Consider the following 22,369-nt stretch of genomic DNA (forward strand, 5'->3'; position numbering starts at 1 on the left):
TAGGAGGAAAGGGAATGATGTAACTTTCTGTAAGGAGTGAATTTAGTCTGTATTAGGATTTGAGCTTTTTCTAAAAGGAAAATGTTATTTTGAGATTTATTTGCTGGGCTCCAATTTGGCAGTAGGGGATGTCCTTCCTGGCAATTGACATCTCTGACAGATTATTTCTAAAGCTGTCTGTGTTAGCGTTTTCACAGGCAGCTATTTTAATGGACAAAATAGTTGTTTCAGTCTAATGCCTGCACTTGTGTGCTCACAATATAATCCATAAGCTGAGTTGGTCCATGAGGGGGACTCTAGCTGCAGTGAGACATTAATAACTGTTTGGAACGAGCTGTTTGTCAATCCTGAGGTTAAGTGGTAGTGTATGGGTAGTAGGAAAAAATATTTCACAAAATAAGAGAAAACGATTGTCTGTCTTGATATTAGGCCTGTGATGTCCTCTTCTCCAAGCTCGTCAAGTATGATGAGCTGTACACTGCATTGACGTCCCTGCTGGCAGCTGGGTCCCAGCTTGATACAGTCAGGAGGAAGGAAAACAAGAATGTAACAGCCCTGGTAAGACCATGGCAGCCTGGGCTAATTATGAAGGGTTTGGCATGTGTCTGACTCTTGGAGAGCAGTCTACCAGGAATTTCCTTCTGGGATCTAGTCAGCCTTTTTGGCTTTTCTTTTTGGTTAACATTGAGAGGAATGTGACTTTGAGAGGAAGGGTCACCTCAGTTCTTATCTCCTGATGTACCTCCTGAGTGCTGGTTGATATATGATATTGGAAGTGGCCCCATGAATGTGTCTCGTACCTGTAGGATTCATAACAGCAGTTAAGACCACAGAAGGGGCCTGCTGAAGGCAGTGTCTTGCTTTCAGTCACTTGGTAAATTACTGGGGAGCCAGGGACTCAGAATTGCTTTCTTGGCCTGTGAAATGTACAGAATGTGGGACAGATTTTATATGTATGTAAAAAGTGTGTTTTACCATTTTCTGCTTTGGGTATATTCTCTGGGAAGACCCAGTGAGCTGACTTAAGAGCCAAATCTCAGTTGAAAATTGGGACTGCACCCTGTTCTGCTTTAAAAATTATATTGATATTTGGATCAGTTTTTATTGTTAGGGAGATCTTGGAAGAGTAAAGTCGCTTAGTGGTGTCCGCATCTTTGCAACCCCGTGGACTGTAGCCTACCAGGCTCCTCCATCCATGGGATCTCCATGGGAGATCTTGAGGCAGTACCAAAAGCTCCTGCCTCTGAGATTGCTGTTTTTGCTTCTTGTAGGAAGCCTGTGCCCTTCAATATTACTTCTTGATACTGTGGAGGATCCTGGGCATTTTGCCACCATCGAAAACTTACATGAACCAGTTGGCCATGAACTCGCCAGAGATGAGTGAATGTGACATCCTGCACACCCTGCGGTGGTCGTCCCGCCTCCGGATCAGTTCCTATGTCAACTGGATAAAGGTACCGCTGAGCCTACTGCTGTGGGGTAGTCAGTCAGCAGGGTCTAATTCGGGAAACTTAATTTAAGTTTAAGGCTGAGGGGGACGCCTCAGACCCTGCCTGTTTTGCTCTCCTGAACACTTTTTTCTTGCTGTAAATAGGACCACCTTATCAAACAGGGAATGAAGGCTGAACATGCTGGTTCTCTCCTAGAAGTGGCATCTAGCAAGTGCAGCTCCGTGAAATATGACGTTGACATTGTAGAGGAGTACTTTGCCCGACAGGTATGTGAGTTTGGGGTCCGTAACGACAGAACTTGGCTTACGCTGCGGGGGTTTTTTTTGCCACAACTAACTAAGATCTTGGGTATCTTTTAAAGATCTCGTCCTTCTGTAGCATCGACTGTACCACCATCTTGCAGCTGCATGAAATTCCCAGCCTGCAGTCCATCTACACCCTGGACGCTGCTGTCTCCAAGGTCCAGGTCTCTCTGGACGAGCACTTCTCTAAGGTGGCCGCCGAGACCGACCCGCAGAAGTCCTCTGAGGTCACCAAGAACCTGCTGCCCGCCACGCTGCAGCTCATTGACACCTACGCCTCTTTCACCAGGTGGGCGGGCCATCTGCCCAGAGATGTCGGAGATGGGGAAAGTAAATGCTTGGGTGGTTTACTTTCCTGTGTAAATATTTTCTAGCATTTTTCTTGTATGGTGCAGAGAGGTAATGCAGTTTTTCCAAACACTATATTTCCCGTTATTCACTGAGGTGAAGCTCTTTAAACCTCACGGGACATAGGCAGAGAAGACATTTTCTTACTATTTATCTGTCTGGCTGGGTAGGGTCTTAGTTGCAGCCCTCGGGGTCGTCCTGTGTCATGGGGGGTCTTTGGCTGCAGCCTGCGGGCTCCCCACTTGCAGCGTGTGGGCTCTCTGGTTGTGGTGCAGGGCTTAGTTGCCCTTTGCCACGTGGGGTCTTAGTTCCCTGACTAGGGATCAAACCCTCGTCTCTTGCATTGCCAGGCAGATTCTTAACCACTAGACCACCAGGGACTTTGAAATCCTGAGAAAAACCTTTTCTTAATGAGTTAGAGAGTATTTTGAAACCCAGTCCTTCTATAATAAACATTGCAAATTACACACCCTGTGGACTTCCTTTGTTTATTTTGCATAGTGTTTAAATATTTTAGAATTCACTTTCAGTACATAAAAATCGGTCGTTTATTCTCCATTCACAAGACGTCTGGCTTTTCTTCCATTGGAAGGACTGGCAAAACTGCCTGTCTCCCGTGTGACGGAGCACACCGCTGCTGAGGACTGGCTCCTTCTCCTTTGCTGTTCTGACCCCGCCCCTTTGCGCTCGCTTACTTTTTCTGGTCCCTGGAGGACTTCACTCTTCAGTTCCTGTTTTATGGGACGTTGTTGCTGAAAGGGACTTGGATCATTGTAAAACTTAACGTGTCTTTTAGTGTGAATGCCTTGCAGTAGATAGAAGACTGTTGCTTGAGGCAAAATTTTTGGACGGATGTGAGCAGTAAACTTGAGTAGCAGCAATGAGTGCGCACTATGGGCCAGTTAGGTTTTCGGGCGTGGTGGGTTCAGCAGTTAGCAACGCTGTGAGTCACTGCCCTTTGAGAGTGTCTAGGCTGTAATCGGCCCATTCCTGATATTACACGTTCCCGGGCAGATAACTTTGGGAAGTGTTGTTTGTTTGTTTAAGAAAAAATAATACTTCTCAGAGCCTGTGATATGTACAGTGCCTGAGGCCAGGACAAGTAGGGTAGATAATGTTTTGTGAGCATTTCCAAGGATGGCATGTTCTTTGGGAAGTAATTACCCTTTGGCATTCTTAGGAGACCCAAAGGGGCAGGCACTGGCAGCTGCACTTAGAGGATCAGGAAACGGAGCTGCAGGTCTTCCATTTGCCTGGGGTTGCTTTTTTTTCCTAACCAGAATGTCACTAGGTTCCTTCAGCTTTGACATAGTTCCTTCTTTTTTCCTCCAGAGCCTATTTGCTACAGAACTTTAATGAGGAGGGATCCACTGAAAAGCCTTCCCAGGAGAAGTTGCACGGCTTTGCTGCTGTTTTGGCTATCGGCTCTAGTAGGTGCAAGGCGAACACTCTGGGTAAGTGAGCGAGCTTCTGGATAAGACTGCAGACCGGTGTGGCTGGTAGTGCTGTTTCTCCCTTGCTGCCTGTTGACTGCATCTACCATTTATTGGGATCTTCCTGTGTGTCGAGCACTGACATAGGTTTATCTGTTCTGATCTTTGCAGTAATCCTGTGAGGTAAGTTTTATCATCATCCTCCATTACTCATTAGGAAACTGAGACTTAGGTTATTTGCCCATATCCTACATTTTGCAAGTGGCAGAGCTGGAATCCAAGCCAAGATTAGTTGGTTCTAAGGTGTTAAGCTCTTTGACTGTTGGAAAGATCTTTGTTCTCCTTTCCATTTATAGAGATTAGGAAGACTATTGAGCTACTGCTTCATGCTTGGGAAAACTTCTTCCTTGTGTTAGGAATGGTCTGGTAGAAATTTGGGATGGGAAATCAGAAGGACTTGAGCGGGATTGGCGTTAAGTGTAATAGTTATCCTTTAAAATGTACAGGCATTTGTATATTCCTGCATTTCACGGTTTAAGTACCCTTTTAATGTTCAGATAGTCTCACTTGTAGAAATTTAATTTCATTACTTCGTTGACTACTGTTCTTGATGTGCATTAATGTTCCCTGCCCTCAATATCTGTTTCGGAGAAAAGAGATGGAAGTGCTGCCTGTCCGTAGAGGGTCTAGATGTTGAATAGTGACTTGCAGTGACTTGCTGTCCCTTTGCATCTTTTTTCAGTTGTCTTCTTTACTCGCAAGGTTAGAAAGTGAATATGATGGGGAGTGAAAATCTTATAATTGAGATCGTTAGTTGTTAAGCAGTTAGTAGTGTCTTGGACATGGTGCTGCTATTCAAATATGCTTCTAAGCTGTCTTACTAATTATTTTGACAACCTGGGCTGTAGTGTGTTTCTCTCTGCATTGGGGTTGGCTTTTAAAATGCTGTGTGGTGTTCTCTCTCTCTCTCTCTTGTGGTGATTCCTTGTCCTTTCTGTTGCCTCCAGGTCCAACGCTGGTTCAGAATCTACCATCATCAGTTCAGACTGTGTGTGAATCCTGGAACAACATCAGCACCAACGAGTTTCCCAACATTGGGTCCTGGGTGAGTGTCCATCTGCCCGGGAGTAGAACTTCGGAGCCCTGTTTGGTTTCTGTGTTCTGTTCGTATTCTTTAGGCTTAACTGGCTGCCAGGAGATCTTAACCTGCTGCAGTATTTGCTGTGGCTGAACCCGTAGTCAAGTCCTTGAATTACCCAAATGCTACTCGTGATCATTTTGCCAAGAATAAGAAGTATGTTATTGTGTTATAGGATAACCACTTTATTACAGTGGAGTCTTGAGCAGTACAGGGCTGTGAACGGCGTGTGCCCATTTACACACTATTGTTTTCACTAAGTCTGGGCTGCAGTACTGAATGATCTGTGGTTGGTTGAATCCACGGATGTGGAACTGCACGTATGGAGGGCTGACTGTAACGTTATACATGGATTTTCGACTGCATGGACGGTCAACACCCCAACCCCTGTGGTATTCGAGGGTCAACTGCTAGGACCTTCAGGTTCTTCATCTGTTAAATACTGGGAGGTGAAGATCAAGGATATTAAATATAAAGTGCCTAGCACATTCTCTGGCACGTGAATTGTCAGTAAATGTTAACTGTTTCCTTTCCCTTTTAGGTTATATGTCAAGAACCTGCTCCTTCTGTCATCATTTTATGGGGTAGCATTTAAGTTCTCTAGGCTTTCAGAAGACTGTTGTGTCTTCTGTCAGTTCCCTTGATCTTCCTGTGTGCTGCCCTCAGGTTAACCTCTGTTAACAGATTATTGTCTTATTACAGTTCTTGGGAAAAACAAGTGTTATAATCTTATTATCCTTGCTTTGTAATTGTGACCTCTATTTACATCACCCGGAGCTGTAGTGCAAGGATAATTAAGATATTTGTAATGGGGAACCAGATACATTGTGAAATCCTGATCTTTCCCAGTTATTAGAGGCAAACAAGCATAGTTTTAATATTAAATATAATATATCCTAATTATTTGACAAGTGGTATTGGGTGTCTTAAACTTTGTAGTAACTAAATTTTAGCTCAACTTTAACTTTTCTGTTTAAAAGACCTTATCTCCTTGTGGCCGTGCCGGCTGCCCCTTGCTGTGTGGGCTTCCCTCTAGTTGCAGCGAGGGGGACGGCCCTTTGTTGCGGCGCGCAGACTCCTCATTGCGGTCACTTTGATGGAGTGATGGAGCGGGCTCTAGGGCACGTGGGCCTCAGGAGCTGGGGTTCCCAGGCCCTCGAGCACAGGCTCAGTAGTGGCACCGCACGGGCCGAGCTGCTCCAGGGCGTGTGGGGCCCTCCTGGACTAGGGGTCGAACCAGTGTGCGCTGTACCGCGAGGCGGACACTAAGCCACTGAACCGCCAGTGGTTTAAGATTTTAACTCAACTTGTACTAACTAAAATTTGCTAACTGCTTCCTTCACTCCACTCCACTCTCCTTCCCGGGGTGACTCAGTGTATACTGAATAGAGTCCTAGTCTATGAACCCCAGTGGGGCCTTGGATTTTCTCTTTGCTCGTGTAAGCATCTGGAGACGGGTGGTCTCTCCATTTATGTCTGCTTTGCCTCCTTGCAGCGCAACGCCTTCGCCAATGACACCGTCCCTTCCGAGAGCTACATCAGTGCTGTGCAGGCTGCCCACCTGGGGACGCTCTGTGGCCAGAGTCTGCCCCTGGCTGCGTCCCTGAAGCACACGCTCCTCTCCCTGGTCAGGCTGACTGGAGACCTCATCGTGTGAGTACCAGCTGCATAGCCCTGCATGCTCTCCAGGCCTGTGCTCTGTCATAGCCGCAGGAAGACGGTGAGAGTTAGGTTAACTGCAGGATAGTGCTGCTTGTGCCTGCTTCTGCAGCAGAGATCGCCTGGGCTTTAGAGTGTGAGTGTCTCCGTGGAAGGGTTTTGAACGTAGATGTGGAGGGCTCCAGAGGACCTCCCCCTCTTTATGTGTAGTGTGTTTCAGAAAAAGCACGCTGGCTTTAAATCATATTGTGACGTGGAGGTGCTCTGGGTTTAAGTTTCCAGATGACGATGACGTATTTGAAGTCATGCTTCTCCAGGTTCATGTGGAACTTAGATACTGCCGCCGTGGGGACTAGGGCAGGCTTCCGGTACATAGATCATGAGTAAAGTCCTGTATCTCATTGCCTTAAAAGTGATCCAGATTCCTGCCAGTTCTTCTAGAAAGGTTGTCTTAGAGGGTTACTAGCTTAGGTTGCAGTAAATTTTCTTTTCTGAATATTACAGAATACATCTTATGTAATTAATTTAACATTTTAATAAGTTGATTTTGCAAATGGAAATGATTTTAACTTCTGATACAGTGATGAGAAAGGAGACCATGAAGTTGCATGACTGTGCCTGTTTGAAAAACAACTGTCCAAGGAAAAAAGCCCTTCCCAATACATGATTGGCTTGCCCTCTCCTCCCCTTGCAGCTGTTCAGAGGAGTATATTCACTGATTTGATTCTGTTTTCTTTGCTGAAGTTGGTCCGATGAGATGAACCCGCCACAGGTAATCCGGACACTGCTCCCCCTTCTTCTGGAGTCGAGCACTGAGAGTGTGGCTGAGATCAGTAGCAACTCCCTGGAGCGTGTCCTGGGCCCCGCGGAGTCTGATGAGTTCTTGGCTCGTGTGTATGAGAAGCTCATCACTGGCTGCTACAACATTCTGGCCAACCACGCGGATCCCAATAGGTGAGCCCGCCTGGGGAGCAGCGTCCGCTTCCTGTGACCGCCTGCTGCTCTCAGTGAGATACACCAGCACTCGCTTCTCTCTCATTCATTAACAGCCTACGATTGTGCCTTTTTAAAAATTTAATTCTGGTTCTGCTGGTTGCACTGGGTCTTCGCTGCTGCGCATGGGCTTTGGTGTGAGGACTTCTGTTGCGGTGACGTCTCGCTGTGGAGCGCGGGGATTTCAGGAGCTGTGTCTCTCAGGCTTAGTTGGCCCGAGGGATGTGGGACCTTAGTGCCCAGACCAGGGACTGAGCACGTGCCCCCTGCGTTGGCAGGTGCCTCCTTACCCCGGGGCCACCAGCGAGGTCCCTGTTGTGCTTTTTAACAGAAAGTTCTGTGCTTGTGTGCGTCTTGCATTCTTGAGGACACATAGGAAGACTTGTTTGGAATCCTCTTCTGTGATTCATTCTTAGGGATGAGCGTGCTGTCCTGGATGTGGTACTGTCTGCAAAGGAGCTTGATGCAGTTTCTAACATTTTTGTGACTGTGCGTGTGAGATAGGTGTTCTGTGGCGTAAAGGTGATCTCATTGCGTTGTTTGACCATGCTGGCCATGTTGATGTAGGCGAGTCTTAAAAGAGCAGTTGAGTAAGTTAGTTTTATCCCACTGAGAACTATAAAGATGAAGGGTGCCAGGAATTGTGATTTCCCGCCTTCTTCTTGTCCAGCAGTCCAGGTTTTCGTGAGGGACTGTTTTTTTTTCTCTCTCCCCACTTCTCTTTTGTCACCCCTCCCCGCCTGCCAAGGCAGGAGATGTGGATTCGATCCCTGGGTCAGGAAGATCCCCTGGAGGAGGACATGGCAACCCACTCCAGTGCTCTTGCCTGGAGAATCCCCTGGACAGAGGAGCCCAGCGGGCTGCAGCCCATGGGCTCGCAGAGAAAAGTGACGTAGCATGCCTGCACGTCGCACTTCCTTTACGCCCTCTCTCCACCTCCAGTCCTCCCCTCCTTTCCCTCCTCTTCCTGATAGTTTGAGATAACAGCTCTGCTTCTTTGAACTCTTAGCTACTGACTACATCACTTATTTTAGATTTTAGGAATTTTTTGTTTTATTGCAGTTTTAATTCCTCATTTATTTAGCACCTGCTGTATGCTTACTCCTTGGAAGGAAAGTTATGACCAACCTAGATAGCATATTCAAAAGCAGAGACTACTTTGTCAACAAAGGTCCGTCTAGTCAAGGCTATGGTTTTTCCAGTAGTCATGTATGGATGTGAGAGTTGGACTATGAAGAAGGCTGAGCGCCGAAGAATTGATGCTTTTGAACTGTGGTGTTGGAGAAGACCCTTGAGAATCCCTTGGACTGCAAGGAGATCCAACCAGTCCATTCTGAAGGAGATCAGCCCTGGGATTTCTTTGGAAGGAATGATGCTAAAGCTGAAACTCCAGTACTTTGGCCACCTCATGTGAAGAGTTGACTCATTGGAAAAGACTCTGATGCTGGGAGGGATTGGGGGCAGGAGGAGAAGGGGACGACAGAGGATGAGATGGCTGGATGCCATCACCTACTCGATGGACCTGAGTTTGAGTGAACTCCGGGAGTTGGTGATGGACAGGGAGGCCTGGCGTGCTGCGGTTCATGGGGTCGCAAAGAATTGGACACGACTGAGCGACTGAACTGAACTGAACTGTATGCCAGGGTTTATGCCAAGCTTTGACAAAACAAAACTAAATATTGCCCTCAAGGTGTAGCCGTAAATAGACTTAGGACTTTTTTTTAATAGTTTAAAATTGGGTTTTTAAAAATACATTTTAAAACTGTATTTTCGGCTCTGCTGGGTCTTCACCGCTGCGTGGACTTCTCTGGTTGCGGGGGCAGGGCTGCTCCCTGCTTGTGGTGCGTGGGCTCCTCCGTGTGGCGGCTTCTCCTGTTGGGGCACAGGATCCAGGGTGCTCGGGCTTCAGCACTTGCGGCCTGTGGGCTTAGGAGTCGCACCTGCTGGGCTCCAGAGCACAAGCTCAATGGTTGTTGCTCATGGGCTGAGTTGTCCCGTGGCAGGTGGGGTCTTCCCGGACCAGGGATTGAACCTGTGTCCCCTGCATCGGCAGGCGGGTTCTTTATCACTAAGCCACCAGGGAAAGCCGTAGACTTCTGAATTGTTAAAGGTAGTATTAGGACTTCGAAACAGCCCTTGTTTCTATAGTTGATTTTTCTTTTGGATTTTCAGTGGACTTGATGAATCCATCTTAGAGGAATGTCTCCAGTATTTGGAAAAGCAACTGGAAAGCAGCCAGGCTCGGAAAGCTATGGAGGACTTTTTCTCTGACAGGTGAGCTATGTTGCGTTCTCCTCAGTGCGGATTTCTGAATGCCTTCCAGAAGCAAGGACTGTGTTGACCTGGTTGTTCTCTCAGGAAATACAAAAGCTTGCTTAGATGTTTGTACTTCCAGGAGGACTGGTTAACTGCTGGCGCCTTGAGGTTATTGGTGAAGGGGGTTGGTTTTGATTCACTGGCATTGTTGACTCACAGGTGATCCGTTCTCCTAGAGGGGATGAGATTGTGAGGAAATAGAAAAGGACGCTTTTTATGTGACACTTAACATGATTCTTCGATTTTTTTCCCCTCCTGCCTTTCAGTGGAGAACTCGTGCAGATCATGATGGCAACAGCCAATGAGAACCTCTCTGCTAAATTCTGTAACCGAGTTTTGAAATTCTTCACCAAACTCTTCCAGCTGAGTGAGTGACAGCTTTTAATAATCTTCTTAGGGGAACTTTGATGTCCAGTTAATGACTGTGCCTATCTTCTTCCCGAGTGTAACTACAGCAGAGGAATGCTAACAAGTGGAGAGAATTCCTCAGAGAAAGTTTGGAAGGAAGTCGAAGGCTTGCTTGGAGCCTTTCCCCCTTCCCTGGCTCATGGTCTGGGCCTCTTGCCTCCCCTCGCCCTCCCTCACTGACCGTCGCCTCTCGCTCTGTCCCCAGCTGAGAAGAGCCCTAACCCAAGCCTTCTGCATCTCTGCGGCTCCCTGGCCCAGCTGGCTTGCGTGGAGCCTGCGCGTCTCCAGGCATGGCTCACCCGCATGACTGCATCGCCCCCCAAAGATTCCGATCAGCTGGACGTGATCCAAGAGAACAGGCAGCTGCTGCAGTTGCTGACCACCTACATTGTTCGGGAAAACAGGTAGAGCACCTGTGTTCATATCACGCGTTCTGACAGCCCCAGCAACAGGGCAAGAGCGTTTGCAGCTGTGTTTCCTTCAGCCTCAGTCCTGAAGCATTTGCAGCGATCCCGTAGCTCCCTCTCAGTAGACTTAAGGAATCTAGCATATCTCCTTGATTTTTCCCCTGAAAAAACTTTTGCAGTGGCTTCGTCTGTCAGTTGTAACACGTGTGATCGTTTTATGGTCTAGTAGTCCAAGTGCACAACTTGGCTTAGTGTGTATGATCATGCATTTAATGTTTAATTTTAAACGCCTCTTAGAAATTCTGAATTCTTACAAATTTAATACTGCTGATTCTTACTGAATATTTACCAGTGTGATGTTTCTTTTCTACCAGTCAAGTTGGGGAAGGTGTGTGTGCTGTGCTTTTGGGCACCTTGATCCCCATGGCAACAGAGATGCTGGCCAACGGTGATGGGACCGGTTTCCCTGAACTCATGGTTGTCATGGCCACCCTGGCCGGTGCAGGTCAAGGTGCTGGCCATCTTCAGCTTCATAATGCTGCTGTGGACTGGCTGAGTAGATGGTAAGAGGATGAAATGGGAGGATCGCATCTGTAGTTTACACCATTGCTCTTAAGGGGGATAATTAATTGCAGGCTATTTTTTTGTAGCTCAGAGTAAGTTTAAAAGAAACTTGAAGCTCTGTCTTTTTATTGGGATTATTCACTGTAGATTCAGTCAGTTCAAGTTCAGTTTGGATTTAATCTCTACTCTTTTATTAGTAGAGTTTCTTGTTCATTATTTCTAGGACAAGTCTTGGGAAAGTCTACCAACTATCTCTGATAGGAACAGAACCCCTTAATCACTGATGACCCACATAATTTCCAAAGAATGCCTTTTGTTCACTTTGTCTACAAATTGATGCAAGATACATGGAAATGCTTCCCTTCTTTGGTTCCTTAGATGATTTTGTGTCCCATCCCCCCCCTTTTTTATTTGACAGCAAGAAATATCTGTCACAGAAGAATGTGGTTGAAAAACTGAATGCCAATGTAATGCACGGAAAGGTAAGGAGAGTGAGGGGAGCGATGGGTCCTGTCTTGGTGGCCGGGTGGAGGGAAGTCCCTTTCCTGTTGGTTTCTGTCCCTGGCTCCCCTGCAGAGGGGAAGGCCTAGGATCTCAAAGACCTCGAAGCGTGTCATCACCAAGTGCACGCCCACAGGCCTCTTCCTGGGGGCAAGAAGTGGTCTGGAGGAAATGTTCTGCGAAACAGACATCCAACAGAATCCTTCTGAAAACAGTGAATTACTGCTGTGTTTAGCTATTGGTATTCTCTGGGAAATTGTCTGCTGCTCCTGCATTGGGATTGTGTGCTCTGAGTGTCAGACACAGGTTCCCGTTTACTTCCTCAGCGCCAGTCCAGATGCTAGAATCGTTTATGTTATTTGGAGGTTCAGGCCACTGTGCTGAGAAAAAGGGTGGCAACTGGCAGAAATCTTGCATTTGAACATTTTCTCCCTCTACCCAACCTGCGAGCCCGTCATTGTCGCTAATTTAAATGTTTTTCACTAATGGTTAAAAAAATGATTATGGCAGGGAAAAAAGCCAATGAGAGGTTACTCATACTTTAATACAATCTTTTTATCTTTTTTCTTGAGGTATAATTGACACAGATATTAGTTTCAGGTTTACAGCATAGTGATCTGACATTTGTCTGTATTGCAAAATGATCACAGTCTAGTTAATATCCATCACCATACATAGTTAAGTTTTTTTTCTTGTAATGAGGACTTTTAAGACCTGCTCTCTTGGCGACTTTCAGATGTGCATACATTAGTATTAACTCTGGTCACCATGCTTGACATTTCATCTCCATGGCTTACTTATTTTATAAGTGGAAGTTTGTATCTTTTGACTCACATCACCCACTTCACTGAATCACCCTCCTACCCCCTGCCTCTGGTACCACCACTCTGTTCTCTGTATCACTCTAGTTTTTTCTTGAGTGATTTTTGTGTCTATCTCAACTTTATTTTCCTGGTTTACACTGTACTTCATTTTCTAAGGTTTTTAAATATATACACATTTATTTCGCTGTGCTGGGCCCTTGCAGCTGCTTGGGCGTTCTCTCGTCACTGCGAGCAGGGGCTGCGCTCTAGTGCCGTTGGGCTCTCTTGTTGTGGAACCTGGGCCCCAGGGCTCGAGCTCTTCAGTAACTGCAGCTCCCAGGCTCTAGAGCGCAGGCTCAGTAGTTGTGGCCCATGGGCTTCATTGCCCCGTGGCTTGTGGGATCTTCCTGGATCAGGGATCAAACCCACGTCTGTTGTGTTGGCAGGTGGATTCTTTACCACTGAACCACCAGGGAAGCCCTATTTTATGATTTTTTAAAGAGTTGTCTTTAAAGGATGTCTTTAAAGTTGTGCTTAAAGGATGAATCATACTGATTCAGTACAGTTTCTTTAATTTTTAAAGTTTTTAAATTTTTTGGTTACCCCATGCAGCATATAGACTCTTAGTTCCCTGACCAGAGATCAGACCTGCATCCTTTGCATTGGAAGTGCTGAATCCTAAACCACTGGCCCCCAGGGAAGTCCCCGTGCAGTTTATTGGCCAGCCACTTGCTGTTGTAGTGCGAAGAGCTAAGGAAATAGATAATTAAAACATGTTATTTTTCTTCTCTGCTTTTTGTGCTGTTCCTTTGATCTTGAGCTTTATCGGAAAAAGCGTGAGAAAACACAATTTGCATGATAATGGAATGTGGAGAACTGACCTTTCATGGTGTGGTGGTCTTCTTTATAGCACGTGATGGTCCTAGAGTGCACCTGCCATATTATGTCTTACTTGGCTGATGTCACCAATGCCCTGAGCCAGAGTAACGGGCAAGGCCCGAGTCACCTGTCTGTGGATGGGGAAGAGCGGGCGATCGAGGTGGACTCTGACTGGGTGGAGGAGCTGGCGGTGGAAGAGGAAGACTCCCAGGCCGAGGATTCAGTAAGTGAGGTCACCACCACAGTCATGGCTGACCGCCACTTGCAGAGCTCACGTTAACAGGCCTTTGGCCTTCTTTTTTAGCTCCTGTGAGCTTCAGGACTTTGCCCAGTCCTTGTTGCTTATTCATAGCTTTCATGATTAATGCCAGGCTGATTCTCCAGGCCTGCAGAACAAGTGGTAGGACTCTACCTCCTAGAGGAAGGACCCTTAAATAAGCCTGGGCCTTCTCCCATCTGGAGGCACGTGTCCTGCAGTTCCAACTGGCTGTTGCATCCAAAATGGAGTTTCAGAGACGAGAGTTTTTCAGGGGGATGGTGTGAGCTGCGTTGTAGAGAAAGCGTAAGGTTTATTTTTTTTCTTAGCCACAAAACCTTAAGGTCTTATCTGAAATTACATCACATTTATAGCCTGCAAGCTCTCTCCAACTGGAATAGGTTTCTCCTAGTCATTTATGAAGTCAGTGGTTTATTTTCCATAGAGTGTGTTTTTGTGGGTGCCTGTGTGGAAGGATGTATTTCTGATTAAAAAAAATTTATTATCTTTGAAGGATGAAGATTCCCTTTGCAATAAACTCTGCACTTTTACCATCACTCAGAAAGAATTCATGAACCAGCATTGGTAAGAGGAGTTTTTCCTTTTTGGTGGGGCTTTCCAGGTTGGTGTTGGGGACTTCCGGACTCACTGCCTGGCTCTTATTCTTTCCAGGTACCACTGTCACACTTGCAAAATGGTCGATGGGGTGGGCGTGTGCACGGTATGTGCCAAGGTGTGCCACAAGGATCATGAGATTTCCTACGCCAAGTATGGATCTTTCTTCTGTGACTGTGGAGCCAAAGAAGATGGCAGCTGTTTGGTGAGAGATTAGGACATTCTCTTGGCTCTAAAGGGTGACTTGTCAGGGATACAGATGTGTAAGCCAAACTGGGAACTTCCCACGTCACCCTCATGGTGTCCTGGGTCAAGGACCAAGTTCTGATTCTGTCAGTGATCAGTTGCATAGTCATGGCCTAAACACTTCACTTAGAACTGGAACTTGCAGTATCCTTAGAGATCTTGCAGTTTTTTCAAAGACCTTACCCCTACCCCAATTTTAAGACCTGTCGTTATGAGTGGGTGAAGTGTTAGCTATTAGGTGAATACCACAAAGATTAGAATTCAGGCTTTTGGATATTCTTTAAATGGTTAGCCAGTCTCCCCTTTGAGTCAGATTTTTCCTCTGAGATCTTAGGCAGTATTTCATCTGCGCTTGTGACAAGAAAGTGGGGGCCTGTGACATTTCCTGTCCCTAGGCTTTGGTGAAGCGAACTCCCAGCAGTGGCATGAGCTCCACCATGAAGGAGTCAGCATTTCAGACTGAACCCAGGGTTTCAGAGAGTCTCGTGCGCCACACCAGCACCTCCCCGGCGGACAAGGCCAAGGTCACCATCAGCGACGGAAAGGTTGCTGACGAAGAGAAGCCCAAGAAGAGCAGCCTGTGCCGCACTGTGGAGGGCTGCCGGGAGGAGCTTCAGAACCAGGTGGGCCCTGGTGGGAGGAGCTGCAGAACCAGGTGGGCCCTGGTGGAGGAGCCGCAGAGCTGGGTGGGCTCCGGCGGCGCACAGCGTGGGAGCAGAGCGTGGAGCCTGGCACGGCGCCCTCCTTCCCGCCCCACCAGTGGTGGCTTTGTCCTCCAAGGTTGCTGATGTCCAGCACGTGAATAGCAGGCGTGTGTGTGGTCCCTCCCTGCGTCATAGGGAGTGTGTGGCTGAGGAGTGTTTGGGGCTTTGTGTGAAGGTGGGTTTTAGTTGTGTGATGCCCCGGGGCAGCCTTTCTTGGTGCAGACCCCTCATCTGCAGCACAGGGCACAGAAAGCGGTGGGTGGTTGTTGGGTGGGGGTCGTCTCAGCCTCCCGAGGGGTGCATGCCTGTACGCGCTCTGGATGTCTCACTGCGCTGTGGGTGTGTGGAAGCAGTGCTCATCAGCAGGGGGCCCCTGGTGTAGTGACCCAGTCGCATGCTGACTGGAACCAAATCCAGCGCTCGGACAGAGTGAAGTGAGGGCTGGAACACACACTTGCAGTGAGGAAGCCGGGTCCTGGGTTCTGTAGGTTGCTACTGGCAACATGATGATGAGTGTGACCCGTTCTTTTTCTTTTTTTTTCACTTGTGTATTTGGATTTTTCTCAGGCCAATTTCTCCTTCGCTCCTCTCGTGTTAGACATGCTCAGTTTCCTCATGGATGCCATTCAGACCAACTTCCAGCAGGCGTCCGCAGTGGGGAGTAGCAGCCGGGCCCAGCAGGCCCTCCGGGAGCTGCACACAGTGGACAAGGCGGTCGAGATGACGGACCAGCTGATGGTGAGTGGTCAGCGTCGGGGCCAGGGGCACGCGGGAGCCAGCACATCCGCTGGGAAGCCAGAGGCGCTCGATGCTCCAAGATGCATCCTTAGAAAGTCACCTGTGGGCGTTCAGAGCCTAGACTGTAAGAACCTGTGACATCCAATGTGAAAAACAGCATGTGGGGTACGTCTTCTCACGGAGGGAATCGGAGGTCACTTGGACCAACAGCGAATAAGTCTCCTTTTCAGTTCACGTAAATCTGTGAACCCCTGTGGGTGAGGAGTGACGTTTGGGGGCAATTTTAATAGCTAGGAATGTCTTCTGTATGTAAAATAGAAGACCTCCTTGTTGTGTCTTCTCCCTCGAGATTGACATTGCATGCAGAAGTGATGCTGTCCTCTTGGGCTTGGAGCCTGTTAGGTGTCTTCCTTTAGTTCTTGCTGTGACGTGGGTGCTGCATTCTAAGGCGTTGTCCACTGTACGCCTGCTGCCCGGCACTGACTGTAGGACTCCTGGGGTGGTCTGCTCGGCCTCTCAAGCAGCTGTGTAAAATCTGTGTAAAATCAGACGCTGGGACTTCTCTGGTGGACCAGTGAGTGAGAACCCGCCTGCCGAGGCAGTGAGCGTGGCTTTCATCTCTGGTCTGGGAACTGCCATCCCCCATGTGGGAGCTACTAAGCCCATGTGCTGCAGTTACCAAAGCCTGCAAGCCTAGAGCCCATGGTCTAGAACAGGAGAAGCCCTGTGGTGAGAAGCCCGAGCGCCGCAGTGGGAAGTAGCCCCTGTTCACAACTGGAGAAGGCCTGTGTGTGGCAGAGAAGATCCAGGGCAGCCAGCGTTAAAGGAGAAAGGAAACTTGCGCACTTCTGGAAGGATAGTATAACAATGAGTGAGGTGCACGGATGGATCTCACAGGGTGACTGCTTCTCAGGGAGACACGGGCACTTGGTAGCACACACACAGACAGACACACAGATATTCTGACGTTTTACCGAAAATCAGTCACCGTTGGGAATTCCCTAGGTTCCAGTCATTCGGACTCTGTGCTTCCACTGCAGGGGGCCTGCGTTTAATCCCTGGTCAGGGAGCTAAGATTCTGCAGTGGCCAACCTCCCTCCCCTAAAAATCAGTCACAGTTTTAGAGCAGTGGTTTTAGACTTGCAGATATTAAAGATGAAGCTAGAAAAATATTGGGATGGTGTTGGTGATCCATAAGGTTGCTGACTTTTAATTTTATTGGGGTAAATCAATGAAAAAAAACACTATCATCATTATCATTTTATTTTTTGAAGGGCATTTTGGAATTCGTGGTGGTCCAGTGGTGAGGGTTCAGTGCTTTCCCTGTTGAGGGCCTGGGTTCCATCCCCGGTTGGGAAACCGAGATCCCACAAACTGTGTGGCTTGGCCTAAAAAGAAAGACAGAGGCGCTTGTTAACACTTAAAAAAACCCAGCACTCACGTTAATTTAGTTCTGTGCAGCACTTCCTGCATTGTTCTTATTGCACTGACGGTAATTTTGATGAATTAACTCTCCATGGATTAGGAATCGGAAACTATTGCTCTTTAGTGAGTAAATTGCACATTATTTCAGTCATATGAACAGTGTGTGTATGAATCCACTTGGTCTATTTTGCCTTACTACTGCCTACTCTCTCTGCGTCCGTCTTTGCCAGGTTCCCACGTTAGGCTCCCAGGAAGGTGCCTTTGAGAACGTTCGGATGAATTACAGCGGAGACCAGGGTCAGACCATTCGCCAGCTGATTAGCGCCCACGTGCTCAGGAGGGTGGCTATGTGTGTGCTCTCCTCCCCTCACGGGCGCCGCCAGCACTTGGCTGTCAGCCACGAGAAAGGCAAGGTGGGTCCTCCAGTCCCCTCCCTCTCGTTTGAGATCGTGCTTGTCTGAGGTGCCGAGCAGAACACATAGGGGACAACACTCAGATTGGCCCGCCAGGAAAACGTCTGTTTTTCTGAATTCTAGCAAAGCTTCAGGGACAGATCTCAACAAGCTTTTCTGCTAGAACCCTGAGTTACTTTATTAGACTCAGAACTAGTATGACTGGAACAGAGACTAAAGAGTCAATTCCCACTCTGTGAGTCAAACCCCTAGGCAAGGTACGGACTGGAGGTTTCCTAGGACAGTGTGGCTTGCAGTCTTTCTCAGGTTAGCCACGCTGGAGGACACAGTGGAGAGAGGAGAGTCTTCCTAGGAGGGCTCAGTGGTCCTTATTTAGTTCTTCCCTGCGCTCCCAGCCCTCCTGAAGACCCAAGGAAGTTTATGGAATTTTATAGAACAGGAGAAGTTAGAGTGTCTTAAGCTGTTCTGTTTTCCAGCGTCTTCATTTGTTTTATCTTTACATTAAGTGAAAAAGAAACTAGAGATAAAAGTAGCTCTAACAGACTTTCAAAAACATTTTCGTAGAAAAACAAGAAGGGACAGTAGTATACGGGACCGTTGAGTGTCTTATGGACAGACTATGGAGTTGGCTTCTTTGGTCACCTCTAGAAAGAAGAAATGAAGGCATGCCATTCTTTAAGCCAGAGAAAATAGAGGCTGATACTGGTCTTGGGTTTTTGAAGAGACTTGCTCACAAAAACAGCCTCCAGATCAGTAGCTCTAGTGAAGGAGCTTTTGTTACTGCTGGTGTTCTCTGAGAGGAAGAGGGTTGAGAATAAATCGGTAATTATTCCCTGGCAGATCACTGTCCTCCAGCTCTCAGCTCTCCTGAAGCAAGCAGATTCCAGCAAAAGGAAGCTGACTCTGACCCGCCTGGCTTCTGCCCCGGTGCCCTTCACTGTGCTGAGCCTCACAGGGAATCCTTGCAAAGAGGACTACCTGGCCGTTTGTGGGCTGAAGGTAATCCTGATCCAGTTTGGTTCTGTTGAGCTATAGGTCACTGTGACCTTCTCTCCTGTTCTTAGCTCCACTTTGTCTTACTCATTGTTGAGATTGGAACTTAAAAGCCATTGGGAACACGAAAGAAGTCTCTTGAATTTCTTCCACGTCATCCAGATTTCTCTTCTATTGGAAATAAGCTTTGTGTGTTGACAGCTGAATGTGTTACTCGACAGTCTGAGTACTGTCTGGAGGCGGGGAATGCCGGGGAAGAAAAGGCAGTGTCAGACTCTGAAGTGAGTTAGCCTACTTTCCAGATCGCCTTTTAACCATTCTGTTCCTCCACCCATGTCCAGGACTGCCACGTGCTGACCTTCAGTAGCTCAGGCTCCGTTTCGGATCACTTGGTTTTGCACCCCCAGTTGGCCACAGGGAACTTCATCATCAAAGCCGTGTGGTTACCTGGTTCACAGACCGAGTTAGCGATCGTCACCGCAGACTTTGTCAAGGTATAGGTACAGCTCTTTGATTGTCTGGTCTTACGGTGGTTTTGCTTTTAAATTCAGAATGCATGGTCTCCATTACGTGTGCCAGCTTCTTTTAGACATGAAAAATTAAAAAACCCTAACGTTTCGTTACTTTCTGTCCTGTTGCTGAGCAGGAGCTGTGCGTGTATAGGTGATAGAGAATTGATTCTGGTTCAGTCTCTGCTGTACTCAGAACACCGCTCCTCATTGCTGTTCTCGGTATAGCGTTTGTTTATGTGTCTCCTCTGCTCATTCCTTAAGAGAGAGTGGAGAGAGACCTTGTTTATCTTTGTGTGCTCAGCGCCTAGCACTGACGGGCGTGTGCTGAGTGGAGGAGCGCCCTCCCTCAGCCCTGCCGCTCCCTGCACGCACCGGGAGCGTGTGGGCCTGGGGCTGAGGTCGACCTCCCTCATCTGACCTCTCTTCTCTCGCAGGTTTATGACCTGTCGGTGGATGCCTTGAGTCCAGCCTTCTACTTTCTCCTGCCTAGCTCAAAGATAAGAGACGTTACCTTCCTCTTCAACGAGGAGGGGAAGAACATCATTGTTATAATGTCCTCGGCGGGGTACATCTATACGCAGCTCATGGAGGAGGCCAGCAGTGCCCAGCAGGGGCCCTTCTATGTCACCAACGTGCTGGAAGTCAACCACGAGGACCTGAAGGTTAGGGCACGCGGCGCCGCTTCCCCCCGGGCCGGGGCTCATCAGCCAGCGGCTCTCTTAGTGTCTCTCCTTTAACTTCTACGTGACCGCAAAGCTCTAGTTCTTAAGGGTTAGACTTGACGCTCCTTTATTCTCATAGTGTTTTTAGGATTTACCACGGGGGTCTCACGCTTAGAGAATGAGAGCCCTTAATTACGGTCTAGAGTGAATGACCAGGGGCGTCCTGGTGGTCCAGTGGTTGAGAATCCACCTGCCTGTGCAGGGGGCGTGGGTTTGATCCCCGTCTGGAAAGATTCACACGCCGTGGGGGCGCCAAGCCCACGAGCCGCAGTACTGAGCCTGCCGCTGCAGCTACTGAAGCCCGAGTGTCCAGAGCCTGTGGTCTGCAGCGAGACCTCACACTGCAGCTAGAGAGCAGCCCGTGTTCACAGTTAGAGGAAGCCTGCATGTATCGTTGAGGACCCAGTGCAGCCGGAAATCAAGCAAAGCACCCGAGTACATTAAAAACAAACAAAATGAACGGCCGGCCGCAGTGAGCGCCAGCGCCCAGGCGGCCCGAGGACTTAACGCGAGTGTTGTGTCTGTTGTGACAGGACAGTAACAGCCAGGTGGCAGGCGGCGGCGTGTCCGTCTACTACTCGCACGTGTTGCAGATGCTGTTCTTCAGCTACTGCCAAGGCAGGTCGTTTGCGGCCACGGTCAGCAGGACGACTCTGGAGGTGTTGCAGCTCTTCTCCATCAACATCAAAAGGTGGGGCTCAGCACTTACCCTTGAACTTCCACAGCGCCCCTTGTTCAACAGGGGAGCTCGCCCTTCCCGGGAACTCTCCCCTCCCTGCCTGGGATCTCTAAACTGGGCAGCATCCGGCGTCGCTGGGTTGGCCAGTCTGCATGGTTTGTCCCCCCAAGCTGCTGGAGGTAGTTTGTGGGGGCCACTGTCACTCAGAAGGAAAAGCTGTACTCAAGGTAGCAAATGCGATTTTAATTTGATGAGAGAGTTTTCTCCTGGACATTCCTGCTGCCCTTGAAGTTTCCCTTCTGGTTGGGGTTGGGGTGGGGGTTGATCAGTAAATAGAACGTGACGTCAGAGCACAGGGCATGGTGGCAGTTTGGGGAAGCGGGGGCTGCCATCAGGCTTCCAGAAGATAGGGGTATGTGAGGTAGAGGGTGTTTTATTTAAGGAGGAGGCAGAAAAGGTTTACGGTTTCTTCCCCTCTTTTTCTTTTCTGCCACCGAAAAGCCATTACAGCACTTTCTCTCCGCTGTCTATTTTGTGAATCAGCCGGTTTGGGGTGAAATAAAATGGATGCCATTCATTCATAGCTTGATGTGCTTGGAAATTCTTAGAAGGACAATGGGTTGTCAGCCTTTGGCACCTCCGTGGGCCTGTGCACTTGTTAGCCTTAGGCCCGCAGGGCCACCGATCCCCTCAGACAGGGGAGAGCCTGAACCAGGACTCCCGCTGGGGCATGCATTGTGTGTGAGACTGCATGTGGCTCAGACTAAAACTAGGGCTCCTGGGTAATTTGAGTCCTCGGGTGGGTATATTTCTCTGAGAGTCCAGTAGTAGTGAGGGTGTCCTTCACTACTAACGAAAGAGCTGTTAGACGGTGAGTGACACCCTGCCCGGCCACTTCTGTCGTCCGCAGTCCCAACGGTGGTAGCAAGGCGCCTCCCGCTCTGTGTCAGTGGTCTGAGGTGATGAACCACCCTGGCCTGGTGTGCTGTGTCCAGCAGACTACAGGCGTGCCCCTGGTGGTGATGGTGAAACCAGACACTTTTCTCATCCAGGAGATTAAGACTCTTCCTGCCAAAGCAAAGGTGAGTGCCATGTTCCCCCGTCGCTTGAGTAGACCGTGACCCTGCCCTGTTTTTGTACGTGTATATCCCGTCCTTTCCCAGCTCTCCTGACAAGAGACCTGTAGAAGAATCTGCTCCTAGATGCCTTTTCTTTGCCAGCCTTTTGCACTCCCCCCGTTGACCGTGAAGCCAGTGGCTTCTCTGCCTCGTCTGTGTAGGTCTTGGGAACTTCGTTCCGTAGGTGTGGGAACTAACACGGCCTGTCCCCGCCTCCTAGATCCAGGACATGGTGGCCATCAGGCACACGGCCTGCAACGAGCAGCAGCGGACGACGATGATCCTGCTGTGTGAGGACGGCAGCCTGCGCATCTACATGGCCAACGTGGAGAACACCTCCTACTGGCTGCAGCCCTCCCTGCAGCCCAGCAGCGTCATCAGCATCATGAAGCCCGTCCGCAAGCGCAAGACAGCCACCATCAGTAAGGCCCCGCCGCCGCCGAGGCGTGCCCGGGGAGGGGACTCGGGGTAGACGGTCATGGTAGCTGTGAGCAGTGGGGCTGGGCCTTCTTCAGTGCTAAGGGTCTGCACTTCCAGGGCAGGGGGCGTGAGTTCAGTCTCTGGTCGGCTCAGATCGCAGATGCCTTGTGGCGTGACAGAAGAAAGAAACGGGGACTGCCTTGCTTGTGTGGCTCATAAAGGTAGAGCTGGTGCCGGCTAGCTCGCCAGAAGCAGCATCGAGGCTCCTGCAGCCGCCCCCTTTCTGTGCAGGCGAGCATTTGTTGGCGCTCCTCTGCAGACAGCAG

The 22,369-nt window shown here is 48.8% G+C and overlaps 1 protein-coding gene across 5 annotated transcripts in view; it reads left to right on the plus strand.

Moving 5' to 3' along the window:
- Positions 1-22,369, plus strand: part of UBR4 (ubiquitin protein ligase E3 component n-recognin 4) — a 139,352-nt gene that overhangs the window by 38,940 nt on the left and 78,043 nt on the right. For all 5 annotated transcript variants that reach the window (XM_070777901.1, XM_070777914.1, XM_070777911.1 and 2 more), the window contains exons 22-46: positions 430-558; positions 1,272-1,454; positions 1,595-1,717; positions 1,813-2,042; positions 3,434-3,555; positions 4,542-4,639; positions 6,168-6,325; positions 7,076-7,285; positions 9,497-9,598; positions 9,907-10,007; positions 10,254-10,452; positions 10,830-11,018; positions 11,438-11,501; positions 13,234-13,425; positions 13,973-14,043; positions 14,131-14,278; positions 14,715-14,942; positions 15,591-15,761; positions 17,417-17,599; positions 18,440-18,598; positions 18,934-19,086; positions 19,539-19,766; positions 20,360-20,517; positions 21,416-21,587; positions 21,844-22,045. In XM_070777901.1, the coding sequence (XP_070634002.1) occupies positions 430-558; positions 1,272-1,454; positions 1,595-1,717; positions 1,813-2,042; positions 3,434-3,555; positions 4,542-4,639; positions 6,168-6,325; positions 7,076-7,285; positions 9,497-9,598; positions 9,907-10,007; positions 10,254-10,452; positions 10,830-11,018; positions 11,438-11,501; positions 13,234-13,425; positions 13,973-14,043; positions 14,131-14,278; positions 14,715-14,942; positions 15,591-15,761; positions 17,417-17,599; positions 18,440-18,598; positions 18,934-19,086; positions 19,539-19,766; positions 20,360-20,517; positions 21,416-21,587; positions 21,844-22,045 (3,973 nt within the window). The remainder of the gene's footprint in view (positions 1-429; positions 559-1,271; positions 1,455-1,594; positions 1,718-1,812; positions 2,043-3,433; positions 3,556-4,541; positions 4,640-6,167; positions 6,326-7,075; positions 7,286-9,496; positions 9,599-9,906; positions 10,008-10,253; positions 10,453-10,829; positions 11,019-11,437; positions 11,502-13,233; positions 13,426-13,972; positions 14,044-14,130; positions 14,279-14,714; positions 14,943-15,590; positions 15,762-17,416; positions 17,600-18,439; positions 18,599-18,933; positions 19,087-19,538; positions 19,767-20,359; positions 20,518-21,415; positions 21,588-21,843; positions 22,046-22,369) is intronic.

Source organism: Bos indicus, chromosome 2 (genome assembly GCF_029378745.1).
Source record: "Bos indicus isolate NIAB-ARS_2022 breed Sahiwal x Tharparkar chromosome 2, NIAB-ARS_B.indTharparkar_mat_pri_1.0, whole genome shotgun sequence".
Classification (NCBI taxonomy): Eukaryota; Metazoa; Chordata; class Mammalia; order Artiodactyla; family Bovidae; genus Bos; species Bos indicus.